Source organism: Pelophylax lessonae, assembly GCF_965119305.1.
Source record: "Pelophylax lessonae genome assembly, chromosome: 1".
NCBI lineage: Eukaryota > Metazoa > Chordata > Amphibia > Anura > Ranidae > Pelophylax > Pelophylax lessonae.
The window spans coordinates 448,756,963-448,779,021 of record NC_138768.1 but is presented as its reverse complement, the minus strand read 5'-3'; the positions used below and the strand labels follow the sequence as shown (position 1 = coordinate 448,779,021).

The window sequence follows — 22,059 nt, the reverse complement described above, 5'->3', positions numbered from 1 at the left end:
CCATAGATAAAGTACTGTCAATGATCAATAGAGGAAGAAAAGCCTGAGACTAAAATAACAAAACTAATGTAACCACCACATCAAAGAGTGGTTAGCTTCAGTATATAAAATGTGTGTTTTTGAGTTTAGTTACAGTTTGGTCATAGGAAATGATAGAAAACAAGTTGTTTAACCCTTTCACTGCCAGGACCGTACGGCGTACGGACCTGCAGCACTGCTTGCAGCTGGCCAGGTCTGTACGCCGTACAGACCTCATTTCTTCCCCTGCTATAATATAAGTTCATAGTCATTTCAATAATAATGAACTTATAACAAAATTGTTCAGCCGACTCTGCTGAACAATTCTACTGTAGAACTCTGATCAGCACATTCGAATCTGCTGATCAGGGTTATGAACCTAAAATGTGACCGATCCACACCCCCCCTCCCCCATGTCACCGCTTCCCTGTCCCCAGCCTCTCCACCTCCCGCCACTCCCTGTCACTTAAAATTACTCCCCCCCACCCTCCTTTCCTATCCCCTTCACCCCCCTTCCTACCCCCCAGCACTAATCTCCCCCCCCCCACAAACTTGATCCCCTGTAGCTATCTTTAGAAGCCAGTATGGGGCTTGTGGGGGATCACAGAATGCTCCCCCCGGCAGGCCGATCCCCTCTCCCATACTGGCCCCTGCACCCCCCATCCATCAATCCCCCCGGTGGCATCGTGGGTTTGTGTCCGGGTGTCTGTCATGCTGAGCGGGGTGGGGTTCTGGTGAAGCTTGGGCTTGGTAAACGTGTTTTGCTTCTCGGCCTTTTGTAGTATCTGTTCTTATCAGTGATCCAGTGGGGGCACTGTGCTGTCATCTGACCTGACCAAGGTTGGGTGGCGGCTGTGCAAACCTGCTGGAGTGATGGGGACTTAGAAGGTTAGTATTGTCAGGAACTGAAACCGGAGCACTTGAGCGTAATTGGGGGCCGGGAGTAAGTTCTCCCCGAGAAAGCTGGAAGGGTCCTCCTGGTTTGAGCGTGCTACCGTGTCTGGCCATGGGCTGGGAAGGCAGAGAGTCCGCAGTGTCTGTGCCCTCTGGGAGTGGTCGTCCCAGAGGTGCTCTTAGTAACAATTGGGTGTGGGACCCCAATGTGTGAACCGGCACATGGTCACAGTCTCCAAACACTTTTTCCGCACTGCGCCTTTTAGGGCTGGGCATTTTGGCTATAGTCCAGGGCAATTTTTGTTACCAGGCCTCAGGGCCCGGCCAGTGCACCATGCACAGCCACTTATTTATTTATTTTCTCCCATGTTTGTCACCTTTCACTTATGTGTGTGTTTTCTTCTCACTAAGATGGAGGGTGTGAGTCCTTGGGCTTGCCCTGAAGTAAGGGGGAGGATGTGTGGCCTTCTGGTTCCTTCCTCCACTGTCCCTAGGGGGTCTCTCTTCGGGAGAGCCCCTCAGACTAGTATTTGGGTGCAGCTTCAGCTGCCCAGAAGAATGGGGTCTCCCAGGCCAGTGCCACTTACCAGTGCCCACCAGTGCCACCTATCAGTGTCACCTATTATTGCCAATCAGTGCTGCCTATCAGTTTCACCTACCAGTGCCCATCAGTGCCACCTATCAGTATTACTTATTAGTGCCCATCGGGGCCACCCATTAGTGCCTCCTTTTCAGTACCGCCTCATCAGTGCCGCCTTATCAGTGCCCATCAGTGTCGCCTATCAGTGCTTATCAGGGCCCATCAGTGCTGAGTCATCAGCGCACATCAATGAAGGAGAAAAAGTGCCTGTTTGCAAATTTAATAAACTTTAAAAACAGTTTTTTTTTTTTCAAAATTTTCGGTCTTTTTTTGTTTGTTCAGCAAAAAATAAAAACTCCAGTAGTGATTAAATACCACCAAAAGAAAGCTCAATTTGTTTTAAATAAAATGATAAATTTTATTTTTAATTTGGGTACAGTGTTGCATTTATTGCGCAATTGTCATTCAAAGTATGACAGCGCTAAAAGCGAAGAATTGGCCTGGACAGGAAGGTTTAAGTGCCCAGTAGGCAATTGGTTAAAAACTCTTAAAGCTGAAAGTAAAAAATTAAAACCTCCAGATTTGTAGAAACATTTGGTTATTTACAGTCTTGTGTACATTCAGTTTTCACCATTTCACAAAAAGGTGCAATTTAAAATTTACAAATATTTGTTATTTAACAACTGAATACAGGTTAAGCTTTTAAATTTAGTAGAAATTTAGCAGGAATTTTGTAAAATGTGCTGTGGTTGTATCTGCTCTAAATAATTTTAGTGTATTTTTAGCAAAAATATTGATTTGGTAAACATTTGCGCAAATATCGTGGGGCCTTAAAAATCAGTACCACCTTCCTTTTATTCTACTGGTCCTGTGGTTTCAGAAAATATATGGTTTGGGGGCCTTTAACAAACTCGGAAAGCTGTAAGGGAACAATGAAAACCAGATTTTTAGAGAAATGCGGTTCTTTACATTTTTGCGTACGTTCAATTTTCACCATTTTGCAAAAAGGTGTCATTTAAAAATTACAAATATTTGTTGTTTATTACCTCAATACAGGTTAAGCTTTTATATTTAGTAGGAATTTAGCAGGAATTTTGTAAAATTTGCTGTGTTTATATCTGCTAAAAATGAATTTAGAGAATTTTTAGGGAATATATCGTTTTAATAAACATTTGCGAAAATATGGCAGGGTGTTAAAATCAGTAGCATCTTCTTTTTATTGTACAGGTCATGTGCTTTCAGAAAATATATGGTTTGGGGGATCTTAAACTCTGAAAGCTGTAAGGGAACAATGAAAACCTCTAGATTTTCTGAGAAATTTGGATTTTCACCATTTCGCAAATAGGCGCAATCTAAAATGTACAAATAGTGGTTACTTATTGACTCAATATAGGTTAGCTTTTATATTTAGCAGGAATTTTCTACAATGTGCTGTGTTTTTATCTGCTAATAATAATTTTAGTGTATTTTTAGCAAAAATATTGTTCTGATAAACACTTGCCCAAATATTAATGTGCCCTAAAAATCAGGAGCACCTTATTTGTATTCTACTGGTCCTGTGCTTTCAGAAAATATATGGTTTGATGGGTCTTTAACAAACTCCGAAAGCTGTAAGGGAAAAATAAAGCAGAGGAAAAATTGCAAAAATGGCCTGGCAAGCTAAGTTTAAAAACAGAGCACAGGGCCTGGCAGCAAAAGGGTTAAAGGCCGTTTACACCATTGCACTGTGATTATGAAAGTTACATGTGTGTGTGTGCTGTGGTACAATTAATTGTGTTGCAGCACACTAAAACATATGTTAACACACTACTGTACACTGCAGTGCACTGCACTAGCAGGTCAGATTTTTGGTCTATTCAACATGTTAGGCAGCCCCTTCAAACATCTTCACTGGGGAGATTTACTCTATTACTTCCAATGGCCACTGTCACCAGGACAGAAAAGGAGGAAAAAAAATAACATTTTGAGTTACCAGAACAAGAATTGTGAGAAAAATCTCCACTGAATGATTCAGTGACCACTTTCCAAAGCTAGTCATACACGGCAAGATAACTTTCACTCGACCCCATGGGTTAAGCGAGAGAAACCATAAATCCCCCCATCCACACTAAACAGCATGGATAGAAGAATATCCCAACCTGGATAGTATATTCTGACAACCAATTGGAAGCAGTCACTGTTTAGCTGATAATTTTTCACCTGGTTCCTTCAATTTTTATGTGGCACCCTCCTAGGTAGGTGCTAGAGAGAGTGAGTATAGTTTTGGCTCTGTCTGCCTATCAGAGGAGCAGCAGGTAAATTCTATATTGCTTTCTGCTTAACAGGGAGCAGGATCTGTGAGTTAGGTCTGCTCAGTGTGCAATACATTTCGTCTGGGGGAGTGTCCCCACTGGTCCAATAGGGAGGCACATTGGACAGTGGAGGAAACCTGACCAATGGGTACACAGGCTTTGATACAGCCTCAGTGATTGGCACAGACTGCTGCCTTGTGCATTGTGGGGTGTGGTATAAGAGCCAGAAACAAATGTGCTCTGGGTCTTTGGCTGGTGAGCAGAGCCCCGGAAGGAGGGCGGCGGCTGCCTCCTCCTCTGCAGCAGTTGGTACATGGTCACAGGCAGTCGGCCTGGTGAGCCAGAAGGCAGGAGCTGAGCCCAGAGTTCAGGGAGAACTGACTAAGAGGTGTTGAGACACTGGAGAACCTGGAAAAACAGTATCGTGAGTTCAGGGGATCGTGTCCAAGGGTTTGACCAAGAAGGGGGCCATCCCAGAGTAGAGTAGTCAGAGGACGGGTGTCAGCTGGTGGATAGAAAGGGGGTGCTAGGCGAGTACCTTGTAGATAAGTGCTAAGGAACTTTACCTCAGATTCATCTAGTGGCAAGGTGAAACTGCGGCCTAGCCGCATCCTCAGATACAAGTCCTCAACATTGTGAATAGTTCAAGTTTTGGAGTATCCCACTCTTCCCTTCTCCCATCCCCATATAAAATAAAAATAAAAACAACAAAACAACAACCCCTAGACTGTTTATTGACGGAGCCGGAAAGCAAAGTGTTACGATTCTGCATGCAGTTGCTACCGGTAACCCAGAGGGACCCGAAAAGGTGAGAAATCCAGCAGCCCTCAAGGGGGCAGTGCTACATTTAGATCAAAGGTAATTCAGCTATGTGGTGCCATTAGGGCCACCCATGGCTCGAATTTTGGCCAGCTAAGCAGGAACCTTTCTGTGACCTTGCAGTCTTTAAAAGCACAGTTTGTTGCAATTGAAAATGACTGCAATGAAAAAAAAACACATCATTTTATGGGATATAATATTTTGACATGCACTAGCAATGTGCAAAGCTTTGCATTTCACAGCTTGAGATCAACTGTGGGCTAGTCCTAACCATACTACATCAGAACTTTTTCACAGCCTTTCTGTGGGAAGGCTTGCCACAAGATTATAAAAATGTGTTGCTGAGAATGTGTGCCCATTTAGCCAAAGGAACATTTGTGAGGTCAAGTAGTGATGATGGACAGAAGACCTGGCTTGCGATCAACATTCCAGTTCATCCCAAAGGTGTTTCCTCTTAACACAAAAATATCATTGTATGCATTAACAGTACCTTCACTGAAAACACCTGACCTCAATAATTTGAAGTGCCATAAATATTATTTTGGGCATATACGTTATCTGCTGAATAAAAAATGCTAGCATTAATTCAGAGCGATTTTCCAAATGTGATTCAATGCAGCAAAAATATTCTATACAGCGTTGAAGATATTTGCAAGTAAAGTAGAGAAAAGAACATGGTAACAATGTTGTTACCCATAGTAACTAATTGGATCTCATCTTTAATTGTCTTAGAAAATCTATTTATTAACCATAGGTAACAACGCTGTTTTTGTTTCTTAGTATTTCTTACATTTTAAAATGTATTTTTGCAGTGGTAAAAGTAAAAAAGGGCCACTCTCCTCAATGTTATCACCTGCGTCAATATCAGGACCTCCGTCTTCTACAAGAAGCTCCAAATTAAAGCAGCCAATAAAGATACAAAGGGACAAGGAGCAGTTACCTGATCTGCCAATGTCTGACAACATACATCCAATGGATAAAACTGAAAGAAAATACAAAAGGAAGAAGCATCGGAAAGAAAATCCCCGCCACTTCAGCGATCTCTGGGTTCGCATTCAAGAAAGGTGGGTTGGTGAAGGATAAAAGGCATAACAAAATTACTTCTACAAGAATAGAAGTGCATGATAAAAATAAGAGAGATTAAATACATCACCTTAATTTATACAGCACAAAAGGGCCTAAATTACTTAGTATATTTTTTTTTTTTTGGTTGCTGGTAGGAACAAATGGTAGGAGTCAACGATCTGGGCTTGCTTATGGAGATGTGTATAAATGGTATTGGTGCAAGCAGCTGTATAAAACCTTGTAAAGTGGGAACTTTTGAAGCTATACTTCAAACGGATATTAAAAAACACCAATGAATGCAGTGATATATTTAAAAAATGATTATTATGTGTTAAATGCATTTAGATTAAATACTTAAATATGACTGTTTTAGCCTCTTGTAATTTCCTGTACAGCAAAACGGACAGACAGGGAGGTACAGTACTAGAGGCCAATCCAGTTTCCTGCATTCACTTGTGCTGACAGGAGGATAAAAGCGAGAGATGACCTTATATGTTTTTTGCTGCCTATTTTCGGTCCAATTACAAGCTAGGGGCAGTGAGTTGACCTAGCTGTGTTGAGAAATGTCATGTTTCTAGGTGGGTTGTGCTGTGTGACAAGACTATGTAAATCTCAGGGCTGGATGGACAGAAATACAAATCCTATGGAAGATAAAACAGTTCCCACATATGATTTTAAAGTTTGCTTTCTGTCTGGAATTCAGCTTTAAAACCAAACTAAGAATATAAGATGTAATATATTTCAGCCTACCAGTGCGAAAATGTGGTGGCATATTCTATTTTTGTGGTGTATATTTTCTTAAAGCATAAAAATACACATTTATCCTGCTAGAAATGCAGTGTCCTTGTCACTTTGTGTGAGTTGAGCAGAAATCTCTCACAAAGATTCCAAGCTTAATTCCAACCTTAAATCTACAATTTTCTATGTAATGAAGATTAACTTTATTGTTGCTGTGTTTTTCATTGTAGATACCACCATTCTACTGTTTTACTGCACTGTATACTATTATATTGTAATGTTTTATTGTTACTGTGTTTTATTGTTAACCATTGTTTGCTTTGCAGGTATGCAGCAGCTGCAGCACTGATTTGTTTATTCTGACAGCAACAGCGTTTGCTCTCAGCATATATTTAAATCAATGATTGCAGCGCTGTAGGAGGTAATTTCACCACCGCAGTTAAAAAAAGAGCATATATGGCGAAGCATAGGGGATGGGGTGGACACAGTGGGCGGATCTCCCCTATGCTTCGCCCTATATTTTTTAACACTTTTCTTGGCAGAGATTTCTTCAATCACATCGATCGATGTGCATGGAGGAATCTGCTGTGTAAGTTTTTTTTGTTCAACCCACAGGCTGTATGAAAAAAAAAAAAGAACCTTACAATATATGGCCAACAATGATCAGCAACGTACTGGTACATCGTTGGACTTTGAGTGGTTATACCAGGATGATGCCTGCAGATTTAGGCATCATCTTGGTGTCATTTTTTACAGCCAGAGGTCGGCTTTCATGTAAAAGCAATCCTAGTGGATAATTAGTGGATAATTTAAATTCCCTGTGATAACAAAAATGATAACAAAAAAAAATTAAAGGGAAGGTGTAAAAAAATAAAAAAGCAAAATAAATAATAAAAAAAAAATTAAGCACCCCTGTTCCCTCATGTTTGCACGCAAAGGTGAACGCAAACATCGGTCTGTTGTCATATGTATACAGCAATTGCAACATGCATGTGAGGTATTGCCATGAAGGTCAGATCGAGGGCAGTAATTCTTTCAGTAGACCTCCTCTGTAAATCTAAAGTGGTAACCTGTAAAGGCTTTTAAAAATGTACGTAGTTTGTTGCCGCTGCACGGGCGTGCACAATTTTAAAAAATGCCATGTTTGGTATCTATGTACTCGGCATAAGATCTTTTATAGTTTACCAAACAATTTGGCAATATATAATGTATTTGTGTATTAAATAAAAAAAACAAAATGTTTTTTCCCCCCAAAAATTGCATTTGGAAAATCTCTGCGCAAATACCGTGTGACAAACAAAAAATTGCAACGCCCACCATTTTGTTCTGTAAGGCCTCTGCTTTAAAAAAAATATATGTTTGCGGGTTCAAAGTAATTTTCTAGTAAAAAATATATTTTTTTTTTATGTAAACAAAGTGTCAGAAAAGGATTGGTCTTCAAGTGGTTAGAAGAGTGGGTGATGTGTGGCATAAGCTTCTAATATTGGGCAAAAAAAGCCAGGACAGTTCAAACACTCCCCAAATGACCCTTTTTTGGAAAGTAGACACCCCAAGCTATTTGCTGAAAGGCATGTTGAGTCCATGGAAAATTTTATATTTTGCCACAAGTTTTGTGAAAATTACAACTTTTTTTTTTTTGTACACAAAGTTATTACTAAAGGATATATTGCTCACACATGCCATGGGCATATGTGAAATGACACCCCAAAATACATTCTGCTGCCTCTCCTGAGTACAGAGATACCACACGTGTGAGACTTTTTGGGAGCCTAGCTGTGTACGGGACCCCGAAAACCAATCACATCCTTCAGGTTTTCTAAGGGTGTAAATTGATTATTTTACTTCCTCACTACCGATCATGGTTTTGGAAGCCCTGAAATGTCAAGATCGCACAAAACCCCCCAAATGGCCCCATTTTGGAAAGTAGACACTCCAAGCTTTTTGCTGAGAGGCATTTTGAGTTAATGAAATATTTATTAGTTTGCCGTGGCCCACCCAGCAGGACCAAAAGGCCATGGCCAGCGGGACCAACAGGCCATGGCCAGCGGGACCAAAAGGCCATGGCCAGCGGGACCAAAAGGCCATGGCCAGCGGGACCAAAAGGCCATGGCCAGCGGGACCAAAAGGCCATGGCCAGCGGGACCAACAGGCCATGGCCAGCGGGACCAACAGGCCATGGCCAGCGGGACCCACAGGCCATGGCCAGCGGGACCCACAGGCCATGGCCAGCGGGACCCACAGGCCATGGCCAGCGGGACCAACAGGCCATGGCCAGCGGGACCAACAGGCCATGGCCAGCAGGACCAACAGGCCATGGCTAACTGCCAGCAGGACCCACAGGCCATGGCCAGCAGGACCCACAGGCCATGGCCAGCAGGACCAACAGGCCATGGCCAGCAGGACCAACAGGCCATGGCCAGCAGGACCAACAGGCCATGGCTAACTGCCAGCAGGACCCACAGGCCATGGCCAGTAGGACCCACAGGCCACAGTCAGCAGGACCCACGGGCATTGGCCAGCAGGACCCACAGGCCATGGCCAGCTCCCAGCAGGACCCACAGGCATTGGCCAGCAGGACCCACAGGCCATGGCCAGCATGACCCACAGGCCATGGCCAGCATGACCCACAGGCCATGGCCAGCTCCCAGCTGGACCCACAGACCATAGCCAGCTCCCAGCAGGACCCACAGGCATTGGCCAGCAGGACCCACAGGCCATGGCCAGCTCCCAGCTGGACCCACAGACCATAGCCAGCTCCCAGCAGGACCCACAGACAGTGGCCAGCAGGACCCACAGGCAGTGGCCAGCAGGACCCGCAGGCAGTGGCCAGCAGGACCCACAGGCCATGGCCATCAGGACCCACAGGCCATGGCAAGCTCCCTGCAGGCCCACAGGCAATGGCCTGCCCAGCAGGACCCACAGGCAATGGACAGCTCCCAGCAGGACCCACAGGCAGTGGCCAGTAGGACCCAAAGGCAGTGGCCAGTAGGACCCGCAGGCAGTGGCCAGCTCCCAGCAGAACTCGCAGGCAGTGGCCATCAGGACCCGCAGGCAGTGGCCATCAGGACCCACAGGCCATGGCAAGCTCCCTGCAGGCCCACAGGCAATGGCCTGCCCAGCAGGACCCACATGCAATGGACAGCTCCCAGCAGGACCCACAGGCAGTGGCCAGTAGGACCCACAGGCAGTGGCCAGTAGGACCCGCAGGCAGTGGCCAGCTCCCAGCAGAACTCGCAGGCAGTGGCCATCAGGACCCGCAGGCAGTGGCCATCAGGACCCGCAGGCCGTGGCCATCAGGACCCGCAGGCCGTGGCCATCAGGACCCGCAGGCCGTGGCCATCAGGACCCGCAGGCCGTGGCCATCAGGACCCGCAGGCCGTGGCCATCAGGACCCGCAGGCCGTGGCCATCAGGACCCACAGGCTATGGCCAGCACCAGACAACCAGACAGTATTGAAGGCTATTTCCTATTTTAAGGTTACTGGGTTGGCAGGGCACGGGGGCAGGGTAAATGAAGTGTATGGGGGGGATGGAATGTAGGGGTTAGGTGGGGGTGTCAGGGTCTCTCACCTCAGTAATGCCGATTGCAGCTCCTTGCACGGCCTCCTGGAGGGTGATGACATCTTCCTCTGCCTGCCTCCAGTCCAAAGACTTCGGGAGTTTTATAAAAGTAAGCTGTTCTCACTGCTGCAGCCATCCAGACATACATGACCCGTCCCCTCGCGCCCTGCCTTTACTCGCCTCAAGACTCCGTCTCCGGGAGTTGTCATTTCCTGCTGCTCAGTTCTCTCCACCCACCGCCACCAAGAACTTGAGCACTGTCCGGCGGCGGCCGTGGCAGCGGATTTCCTCAAAAAAAAAAAAAAATGTCAACAGACAGCGGCTGTGAGAGCGGCTGTTTTCAATAAATGTTAGCGGGCGGGATACTTGAATTCTGCGGCCGGTGGGCAGTATTGCCGGCGGCCCGCGGGCCGCAGGTTGGACATGCCTGATTTACACCATAGTTTGTAGACGCTCTAACTTTTGTGCAAACCAATAAATATACGCTTATTGAGATTTTTTTATCGAAGACATGTAGCTAAATACATTTTGGCCTAAATGTATGACAAAAATTGAGTATATTGGATATTTTTTTAAAGGAAAAAGTAGAAAATTAAATTTTTTCTGAAAATGTTTGATCTATTTTCATTTATATCGCAAAAAAAAATAAAAAATGCAGATGTGATCAAATACCACCAAAAGAAAGCTCTATTTGTGGGGGGAAAAAAAGACAAATTTTGTTTAGGTACAGCATTGCATGACCTCGCAATTACCAGTTAAAGTCACGCAGTGCCAAATTTAAAAAAAATGGCCTGGTCATTGAGGGGGCAAAACCTTCCGGTCCAGAAGTAGTTAAACTGCTGCAGGCTATACAGTGGCATACTTCAACAATATACAGTAGAGAATTCAACAATATGCATTAAGTTGCTTAAATCTGATGTACATCAAACAAGACCAGCAGCAACCTGTATCAACATGTGCTTGTCTTACAATCTCTTACATATGTCACTTTAAAATGTCAGGGTTTTAACCTAGAAAATATTCTGCAATAGAAAATATATAACATATATTTGTCCCTAGCACCGTTTTAAAATGGCACCTGGACACAGCAGCTTCTGCGGATCCCAGCTAGCATGTAGGCTGAAATGCTGACTATCAGTGACTGGCATGCTGCACTAAGCCCAAGAGCTGAAGCGATCAGCTTCTGGGCTTCAGATCTTGTTAAACAGCACTCAGTAGGAGAACTTGTAGCAGGTCATTATAAACACTCATTGGTAGTGTAGTGATGTCGCAGCATTTCCTCTTAATACAGAGCTGTGCAGTTCTGTCCTGCATCTCCATGCAGTAATAGTTCACTGATCTGTTGCTGCCAAATTGCAGCCAGCAGTAGATCACTATGAGGAATGATCTGTTGCGCATAGGAGGACTTGATCATATAATATATACAGTATCTCACAAAAGTGAGTACACCGCACACATTTTTGTAAATATTTTATTATATCTTTTCATGTGACAACACTGAAGAAATTACTCTTTGCTACAATGTAAAGTAGTGAGTGTACAGCTTGTATAACAGTAAATTTGCTGTCCCCTCAAAATAAGTCAAACACAGCCGTTAATGTCTAAACCGCTGGCAACAAAAGTGAGTACACCCCTAAGTGAAAATGTCCAAATTGGGCCCAAAGTGTCAATATTTTGTGTGGCCACCATTATTTTCCAGTACTGCCTTAACCCTCTTGGGCATGGAGTTCACCAGAGCTTCATTGGTTGCCACTGGAGTCCTCTTCCACTCCTCCATGATGACATCACAGAGCTGGTGGATGTTAGAGACCTTGCGCTCCTCCACCTACTGAGGATGCCCCACAGATGCTCAATAGGGTTTAGGTCTGGAGACATACTTGGCCAGTCCATCACCTTTACCCTCACATTCTTTAGCAAGGCAGTGGTGGTCTTGGAGGTGTGTTTGGGGTCGTTATAATGTTGGAATACCACCCTGGGGCCCAGTCTCCAAATGGAGGGGATCATGCTCTGCTTCAGTATGTCACAGTACATGTTGACATTCATGGTTCTCTCAATGAACTGTAGCTCCCCAGTGCTGGCAGCACTCATGCAGCCCCAGGCCATGACCATGACACTCCCACCACCATGTTTGACATTAGGCAAGACACACTGGTCTTTGTACTCCTCACCTGGTTGCCGCCACACACGCTTGACACCATCTAAACAAAATACGTTTATCTTGGTCTCGTCAGACCACAGAACATAGTAATCTATGTCCTTAGTCTGCTTGTCTTCAGCAAACTGTTTGCAGGCTTTCTTGTGCATCCTCTTAAGGGATGACAGCCATGCAGACCAATTTGATGCAGTGTGTGGCGTATGGTCTGAGCACTGAAAGGCTGACCCCCCCCCCCCCACCCACTTCAACCTCTGCATCAATGCTGGCAGCACTCATACATCTATTTCCAAAAGACAACCTCTGGATATGTCGCTGAGCATGTGCACTCAACTTCTTTTTTGACCATGGCGAGGCCTGTTCTCAGTGGAACCTGTCCTATTAAGCTGCTGTATGGTCTTGGCCACCGTGCCACAGCTCAGTTTCAGGGTCTTGCCAACCTTATAGCCTAGGCCACAGGTGTCAAACACAAGGCCCGGGGGCCGAATGCGGCCCCCCCAAGCCATTTCATGTGGCCCTCGCACCTCTCCTGCAGCTGCAGAACCCCCTTGTCTGTGCACTCACCTTGGCTCAGTAGTCGGCAGCAGAGGGGACAGAACTCCTTTGCCAGATCCTGTCCTTCTCTGTGCTGCTGCAGAAAGGCTCGTCTTTGCCCACCCCCCCCCCCTTTTTAGCAGTCTGCAGCAGAGAGGAGGGAAGAACTCCTCCTACAGATCCTGTACCTCTCTCTGCAGCCACAACATCTCCTTGTCTCTGCCTCCCCTGGTCTCAGCATTAAGCAGACTGTTAGCTGACTCCAGTCCTCCTCTGGTCGTCCTCCAGACCTTGCAATTTCTTCTTCCCTGATCCACCGCATCTTCTTTCTGGCAGTAGCACAAGGTAAGGGGGTGCATTGTGATGTAAGAAAGGGTGGGGGACTCTTGACTTCTGATAGTGTTGGGTCTTGACATCTCATGTAAGGGTGTAAGGGGGCGTGGGGTGCTCTGGACATCTAATCTTACAGATATAACCGGCCCTTTGGGGGGCAACCATAATGCTGATGCAGCCCACGATGAAATTGAGTTTGACACCCCTGGCCTAGGCCATCTTTATGTAGAGCAACAATTCTTTTTTTTTTTATTTTTTTTACATCCTTAGAGAGTTATTTGTCATGAGGTGCCATGTTGAGCTTCCAGTGACTAGTATAAGAAAATTAGAGTGATAACACCAAATTTAACACACCTTACTTCCCATTCACACCTGAGACCTTGTAAAATTAAAGCGGTTGTAAACCCCCCCCAAAAAAAAAAAAAACCTGCAAGACAAAGGCATAATGAGCTAGTATGCATCTTAGAACGAAGCCCCCCGTCACAGCTGCGGGCGCTGCCATGATCCCTCGGCGTCTCTTCCGGGTTCGGCGGCTCCGGCGCTGTGATTGGCCGGAGCCGCGATGACAACAAACAAACTGTGATTTTCCGGCAAGCTCCCGGCAAGGAAAGCTGAAGGTCCCCCCGGACCTTCAGAGCGCATGCGCCGCTCGAGTGAGCGGTTGCATGCACTGCAAATATCTCCTAAACCGTGCCGGTTTAGGAGATATTAATTGTACCTACAGGTAAGCTTTATTATAGGCTTACCTGTAGTTAAAAGTGTCAAAAAGCGGGATACTACCGCTTTAACCACTTAAGCCCCGGAGGATTTGGCTGCTAAACGACCAGAGGGCATTTTGCGATTCGGCACTGCGTGACTTTAACGGACAATTGCGCAGTCGTGCGACGCTGTACCGAAACGAATTTGGCGTCCTTTTTTTCCCACAAACAGAGCTTTCTTTTGGTGGTATTTGATCACCTGTGCGATTTTTTGATCACGCGCTATAAACAAAAAAAGAGCGTAAATTTTGCAAAAATAGCAATATTTTTCCCTTTTTTTTATATGAAATTCCCCCAAAAAAAAATGTAAAAATCAAAATTTTTTAATATTTTCGGCCAATTTGTTTTATGCTACCTATGTTTGGTAAAAAAAATCGCAAAAAGCGTATTTTGATTGGTTTGCGCAAAAGTTATTGCGTTTACTAACAAAGGGAAAGATTTTTGTCATTTTTGTTGTTTTTTTTTTTAACGCGTAATGGCGGCGATCTGCGATTTTTTTTGCGGTACTGCGACATTGCGGCGGACAGATCGGACCCTTGACTGACATTTTTGGGGTTACCAGTGACATTTCTACAGTAATCAGTGCTATATATATGCACTGTTACTGTAAAAATGCACTGGTAGTGAAGGGGTTAACTTTATTTGAGAGGGAGGGGCTGTGTGTGTCCCTAGGGGCGTGATTCTAACTGTGATTGGCTGTGGCTTCAACTGTATGCAGAGTGATCAATGGATCTACATAGTAGATCCATGTGATCATCTCTCATACAGAGAGGAGAATGACAGGCAGCTTGTTTACACAAGCTGCCTGACTATCTCCCTCTCCCCCGCCGATCGCAGAGTGGCCGGCGGCGATCGGGTCCGCCGGTCACACACGCGGGGGGGTCCGTGACCACGCGGGAGCGGGAGCGCGCCTCCGGCGGCGCGCGCTCGCTCCCTAAACCCTCACAGGCGAGCGACGTAGACCTACGTCACTTTGCCTGTGAGGGGCTGACCGCCGCCGTAGATAGTCGTGCGGCGGTCGGCAAGTGGTTAACGAGTCACATGACACTGGGGAGGGAAAATGGCTAATTGGCCCCAATTTCGACATTGTCCCCTAGGGGTGTACTCACTTTTGTTGCCAACGGTTTAGACATTAATGGCTGTGTGTGGAGTTATTTTGAGAGGACAGCAAATTTATACTGTTATATAAGCTGTGCACTTACTACTTTACATTGTAGCAAAGTGTCATTTCTTCAGTGTTTTCACATACCGTAGTGACAAGTTGGGGTTTTCTAGCTCATTGGTAGAATTTATTTAAACAAAAATAAAGTTTAATAATGAATATCTTACCACGCAGGGGGTTCTTACCATCAATGTAACAAAACCTAGAATTTAGCCTCCTGGCTCTTGATCAGCCCTGCGACTCATGCCTCGTGCCTCCAGACGGTCAAAAACAGACAGTCCCAGTGCTCGTGCACACATGCTTCCCAGCGGTTCGGTCTCTCATAAAATGTCTCACTCAGGATTGGGCCTTTGCCTGTTCTGACCTGGACAATATGGTGCAGACATGCACCGCTCACTGCTCCCTTCACACACAGACCCCTTCGGGAGGGTGGGGCACTGTTCTGTACTTTTCATTCTAACATAAAGCCAGCACACACCTGTGCCATTAGTGTGCCTGTTTCCTGATAAACCTGGCCCAGACAGCTATAATAAAAGGCTACAGTGTGGGCTTACATTGCCTGGAGGGAGTCCAAGGATGCCCTCCCTTGATCACGCTGCCCACGCGCTCTGTGATTACTGCATCCTTAGGACACAGCTGATCACAGATTGATGTAAAGGGCCAATCACGACGGTCCTTTACCACGTGATCAGCTGTGTCCAATGACAGCTGATCACAATGTAAACACAAGCCGGTTATTGCCATTCCTTTCCTCGCGCTGACAGCGTGAGGAGAGGAGAACTGATAATCTGCTTGTGTGAAAGGGACATCTACACTGATAATCAGGACACTGATTGGCAGAACTAAACGGGGCTGCACTGATAATCACCTATCAGTGTCCTTTTGTGCCGCCTATCAGTGCACATCAGTGAAGGAGAAAAATTACCTGTTTGCAAAATTCTATAACAAATATAAAAAACTTTTTTTTGTTTGTTTTTTTTTTTTTACAAAAATGTCAGTATTTTTTAGTTGTTTACCACTAGGTTTTTCTATGTTTTGCTAATTAAATACCACCAAAAGAAAGCTGTATGTATTTGAAAAAAATGATAAACATTTCACATGGGTACAGTGTAGCATGACCACACAATTGTCATTCAAAGTGTGACAGCGCTGAAAGTTGAAAATTGGCCTGAGCAGGAAGGGGGTAAAAGTGCCCAGTAGGCAAGTGGTTAAATAACAGCATGGCCTTGCCCTGCCAAAATATATATATATATATATATATATATATATATATATATATATATATATATACACACACACACACGCTTTTTTTTTTTTTTTTATAATCCCCAGGTCCCAACAATGAAGTTGAATGATCTGGATGGCATTTGTATTTACTGCATCAAATGTTTACACAAACAACACAATGTCATTTGGATTTTAAGTGATCACATTACACCCCCCCCCCCCCCCCCCGCATATGTCACAGTGTAGCATAAGAAGGTAAATGAAGCTCTGGTAAAGTAAAATGCAAATGTTTATTTAAAGATTTACAATTCCACTATGTTAAATGGAAATCACACTTTATTTGTGGTTATTTTTGGTGGAGTTCAATTACTGGAGTGCTCAAATTATGAAGATCTTGCATTAGGGAAAAATTACAGAAGAATTTATTTTTTTCTTATTTTTCACCATTTCTTAAAAAAAAAAAAAAAAAAAAAAAAACACCCTAAAACATAAAAATGTATTTACACAAATGTACTACCGAACCAAAGTCCTATCTTTCCCTAAAATAAAACAATGAGGTTTATTCACTAAAGGCAAATATACTGTGCACTGTAATTGCTCCAGTGCTTAGTAAATGAGGTAAAACTTCACGGTGCAAAGAATACCAAATCACATGCAAGGAAAATAAAAAAATTGGATTTTTGTACTTGCTGTAAAATCCATTTCTCTGAGCTCATCAACGGACACAGTGCTCCATAAATCATAACTAGTGGGACGTCCAAAAGCAGTGGCAAAAGGATAATGAGGGGTGGAGAAGATAACCCCAAGGCTAAACATAAGAGCCCTTAACTAGGACACAGGAGCCTTAACCTGGTCACAGGAGCCTCGTCTGAAAAATAAAGGTTTAAAGAAAAAACACTTAAAACTTAAGAGGGAACAGCCCCTCAAAGAGCAGCCAGCAAAACGTTGCGGCCAAAAGAAGCATCCGCAGATGCCAAAGTATCTTACCTTCAATTTTGTGAAGGTATACATGGACGACCAAGTGGTCACCTTGCAAACTTGTGATATTGAAGCCTGATGACAGAATGCCCAAGAAGCACTTAGCGCCCGAGTAGAATGCGCCGTGACAGGAATAGGTGGAACCTGGTCCTTAATGGAATAGGCCTGAGTCATCCTCAGTCTGATTGATCTAGAGATGGTAGCTGAAGAAGCAGCCAGCCCTTTTCTTGGTCCGTCCGTAACCACAAAAAGCGAGTCTGACCTCCAATATCCTGTGGGCCGAGGTAAAGGGATTCTCCCAAATATTTTCAAATGGAGGTTTCGAAAGTACTAAATTGAAATCCCATGCTGGCAAAAGAGACCGTACAGGTGGAGCCACATGTTGAAACCCCCTGAATGAAGGGACTTACTAAAGAGTGTGTGGCTAGGGGTCACTGAAAAAAGATTGCCAGGGCAGACACCTGGCCCTTGATGGTACTCAAGGCCAACTTCCGATCAACGCCCTGTTGAAGAAAGGTTAAGACCCGAGCCACAAAAAAGGATCGAGGATGAGCGACAATCGACTCAAACCAAGAAATGTACGCTTTCCACGTACAATAGTATATCTTGCTGGAAGACAACTTCCTCGCCTTCACCATGGTAGGGATCACTGATCCAGACAGACCTCCATCCCTCAGTACCTGGTTTTCAATAGCTAAGCCATTAAAAACAGTGACTGTAAAGCAAGATGGTAGATCAGCCCTTGGGACAACTGTTCTTCTCTGAGAGGAAGTCCCCAAGAGACGTTTACAGTCACCAGGATGACTGAAAGATCCTCGCTCTTGATTCCTCGGAGGAACTGCAGAAGAAGCCTCAGCCGAGGATATTACTGGCCTTACCATGGCTCTTGGACGCCTGCGGCGTCTGTCAGAGGACCCTGTGACCTCGCCAAGAACTTTGATATCCTCCTGCGGAGCCGAACCTGCTAAAGGAGCTGCATGTAAGACTGTGCAAAATGGGAGAGAGAACTATCTGTGTGACAGCAGCTGGTGAATCACGGCCTGTGGTCCCTGAAGTTTGTGCAGAGGAAGGACCACCCTGGTCAGAAATAGAATCAGACCTACATAAATCAATGCCCTGGACAGGGATAGGGGGGACCTTAGGTAGCTCAGACATCCCCTGAACCTTTGCAGGAATTAAATCCGCACAAGGAGACTCAGGACCTAAAAAAAACCTGAAAAGGACAAGCTTTATTCCCCTTTTTGGGTACCCCCAAAATAAACATTTTGCGGATCTCCTAGACATGCCTTTTCTGCCCCGGGATCCCCACCGGACTCTAGGTCCAGACAGGGGGGAATGGGAGGGGGGGAAGCCCAGCTCAGTGAGCGATTTAAGGATGGGAGGAGGGAACCTGCAGGCAGGTCTGACCTTCCCTGGAGGTTACCCGTGCCAGTCCCAAAGAAAACCACCAAAAGGGGAGAGGGGGGACTGTACTTAACCTTCCATGGTGTGGATAACGCTCCAGGCAGAACTCCTCACCACCAAAGTAGGGAAGCTGTTGGCCAGGGGACCGCTGCGACTCAGACCCAAGCCCGGTCATATGCGACCCTGCGAGACGTTTAACTCACGGGCCAGCCTCTGTCCGTGAGGCTATGTCGTGGCCGACCTATCGCGTAGCTGCAGTCTGCATGCGCTTGCTGGCTGGCTGGGCTGGGGGGACCACTGGTTTTAGATTGCCCAGCCCGGCAGATGCTTGTAGATCTCCCGAAAGAAAAAACAAAAAAGATGTTAGGAAGGAGAAAATAGATAGGACCAGAGATCCCAGCCGGGAGCCTAGGTCCTTACTCCTGACTAGACAGATTAAAACTGATTACCTAGAGCAGAGAGGCAGGTTATATACCTGCTGAGGACAGCTTGTGGGCGTAGCCAGGTGTTTTTTGTTCTGCCTAGTCCTACTCCTGGAGGAGGCAATATAACCCACTAGTTATTATTTATGGAGTGCTGTGTCCATCAATGAACGAAAGAGAAATATATGTCACCCCATTTTTTTTTTTTTTTTTACTACTGACCCTGCAACCAGAATGTGGATGTCATGGCTACACATTCGCAAAGTCTAAAGGGGACAAACAAGGAAAGCAAAACAGAAAACCTTCAGCACTAAGGTGTGAAATGACCCAACAGAAAAGCAGCTAAATCTATTATAGCCGCATGCATAGCTATGTGTGTGTTTTGTGACATAATACCTTGGTGTCAATTGCAGCTGTCCATTTAATGAACAAAAAAGTGTCTGCTGCTTACCTACACACTGCAGCAAGAACTGAAAAAGCCCTTTATGGAACATCCATTTTCTACATACAGGTATTTGTGACGAAATCAGTAAAATTTAGGATAGTAACACATTATAATTTGATCAACCACTAAACTACATATACGATGACTTGCACTAAAGACTTTAAATGTCAGGGCAAAATAATAAACAAAACAGAAACATATGTAAACTAAACTCTGGTTTAAAAGAAAAATTATATTCAAGTATGTATTTTTAATGTAAAAGTTCCTTCTATTGCTCTCATCCTCCAAATTCCTTTTTTTGTTGCTGTGATCTGACTTCCTGTTAGAGGGTGGCTACATTTGTTTTACATGGACCTATTGGTCCTAAATGGTCCCATTGTATGTTGGAATGTAGCCACCCTCTCTTGCTCACTCCCAAGATGGATTAGGGAATCAGGACTTTGGGGTTTGTATCATGCATAGAGCAGTGCACATGACCGCAACAAACGTTCACTGCTTGTTCCTATTGATGGAAATGGGGGAGAAAAGAAGAGCAAAGTCAGCTCACAGAGAACTTTAACCACTTAATCTCCGAAAGTTTTTACCCCTTTCATGAATAGGCCATTTTTTGCTACTCAGTACTGCGCTAATTTGTAATCTGTAGACAAATGAAATTTGTATTCTATTTTTTACACAAATAGAGCTTTCCTTTGGTGGTATTTGATCCCCACTGGCTTTTTATTTTTTGCACTATAAACAAAAAAAGACTGAAAAAAAATTCCGCATAAACTTAGGGCAAAATGTATTCTGCTACATGTCTTTGGTTAAAAAAAAAAAAAAAAAAAAACAGTACGTATTTTTTTTTTTAATACTTGTAATGGCTGTAATCAGTGACTTATAATGGGACTGTGATGTGCGGTGGGCAATCCAACATGGACATCACCAGTGACACTAATACAGTGCTAATAAATATACACAGTCATTGTACTAATGACACTGAATGGGAAGGGGTTAACATCTCAGGGTAATCAAGGGGTTCAGTGTGCGCCTAACAAGTGTTACTGTGTGCCATGAATCATTGACTGGGACCTGCTAACAAAATCACACTATGCCCAATCACAGCAGGAGTCGTGGGGGGCGTACACACCCAGGAGTAGGGAATGACATACAGGTACATTGCTGTGCCTGTAGGAGCCGTCCATCCTCAGCACAATGCGGGCAGGCAGTCCTGAAGTGGTTAGAGGTGGCAGAAAAATACAGTGAGAAATGGTTTCATTAAAAATAGATCACAGGGCCAATAACCAGTGGATTATTATGTATATGGGTTTTTTTTTTTTTATTGCAGAACAACAATATTGTATAGCGTCACTTTAACCACTTAAGCCCCGGAGGAATTGGCTGCTCAAAGACCAGGCCCTATTTTGCGATTCGTCACTGCGTGATTTTAACGGACAATTGCGCGGTCGTGCGATGCTGTACCAAAATGAATTTTTTTTCCCACAAACAGAGCTTTCTTTTGGTGGTATTTGATCACCGGTGCGATTTTTACTTTTTGCGCTATAAACAAAAAAAGAGCGACAATTTCGAAAAAATAACAATATTTTTCACATTTTTTTATATGAAATTCTCAAAAAAAATAAAAATAAAATTTTTTTAACATTTAGGAAAATTTGTTTTCCGCTACATATTTTTGGTAAAAAAAAAAAAACAATAAGTGTATTTTGATTGGTTTGCGCAAAAGTTATTGCGTTTACTAATTACGGGAAAGATTGTCATTTTTATTGTTTTTTTTTTATTAACTAGTAATGGCGGCAATCTGCGATTTTTTTTTGCGGGACTGCGACATTATGGCGGACAGATCGGACCCCTGACTGACATTTTTGACACTTTTGGGGGTACCAGTGACATTACTACAGTAATCAGCGCTATAAATATGCACTGTTACTGTAAAAATGACACTGGCAGGGAAGGGGTTAACTTTATTGGTGATCAAGGGGTTAAGTGTGTTCCTAGGGGCGTGATTCTAACTGTCAAGGGGCGTGGCTTGTTAGATCATAACCGAGACATACGATCATATATAGCAGGATCGCATAGCCTCTGTCATGATCTAAGGGAGAATGACAGACGGCTGTGTTTACATCAGCTGTCTGCCTTTCTCCCTCTCCTGTGGGAGATTGCGAGTGGCCGGCGGACATCAGAGCCGCTGGTCACACGCGCGGGGATGTCAGGAAACAAGCGGGGGCAGGAGCGCTCCGCCGGCGGCGTGCGCCCGCCCCCTACGGGCTCGTGGGCGAGTGACGTACCCATAAGTCACTTTGCCCAGGAGGGGCTGACACCCGCCGTATAAAGTCGTGCAGCGGTCGGCAAGTGGTTAACCACTTGCCGACCGCCGCAAGTACATATACTGCAGCAGTCAGCCGCTCCTGGGCAAAGTACTACGTCCGCCGGCCTCTCGCAATCTCCCGCAGGAGAGGGGAAAGGACGGACGGCTGATGTAAACACAGCCGTCTGTCATTCTCCCTGATGTAAGTGCAGAGGCTATGCGATCCTGCTATGTAGGATCGTAGGTCTCTGTGGTTTCATCACAAACCACGCCCCTAGGGATACATTTAACCTACTGATCACCAATAAAGTTAACCCCTTCCCTGCCAGTGTCATTTTTACAGTAACAGTGCATATTTATAGCACTGATTACTGTAG

The 22,059-nt window shown here is 44.7% G+C and overlaps 1 protein-coding gene across 1 annotated transcript in view; it reads left to right on the top strand.

The window, feature by feature from the left end:
* The window catches only part of TRABD2A (TraB domain containing 2A), a gene marked incomplete at its 5' end in the record, with an annotated part of 160,586 nt that overhangs the window by 137,185 nt on the left and 1,342 nt on the right, over nucleotides 1-22,059 (top strand). Inside the window, one exon of the mRNA XM_082261235.1 lies at nucleotides 5,415-5,666. Coding sequence (XP_082117361.1) covers nucleotides 5,415-5,666 — 252 coding nt within the window. The remainder of the gene's footprint in view (nucleotides 1-5,414; nucleotides 5,667-22,059) is intronic.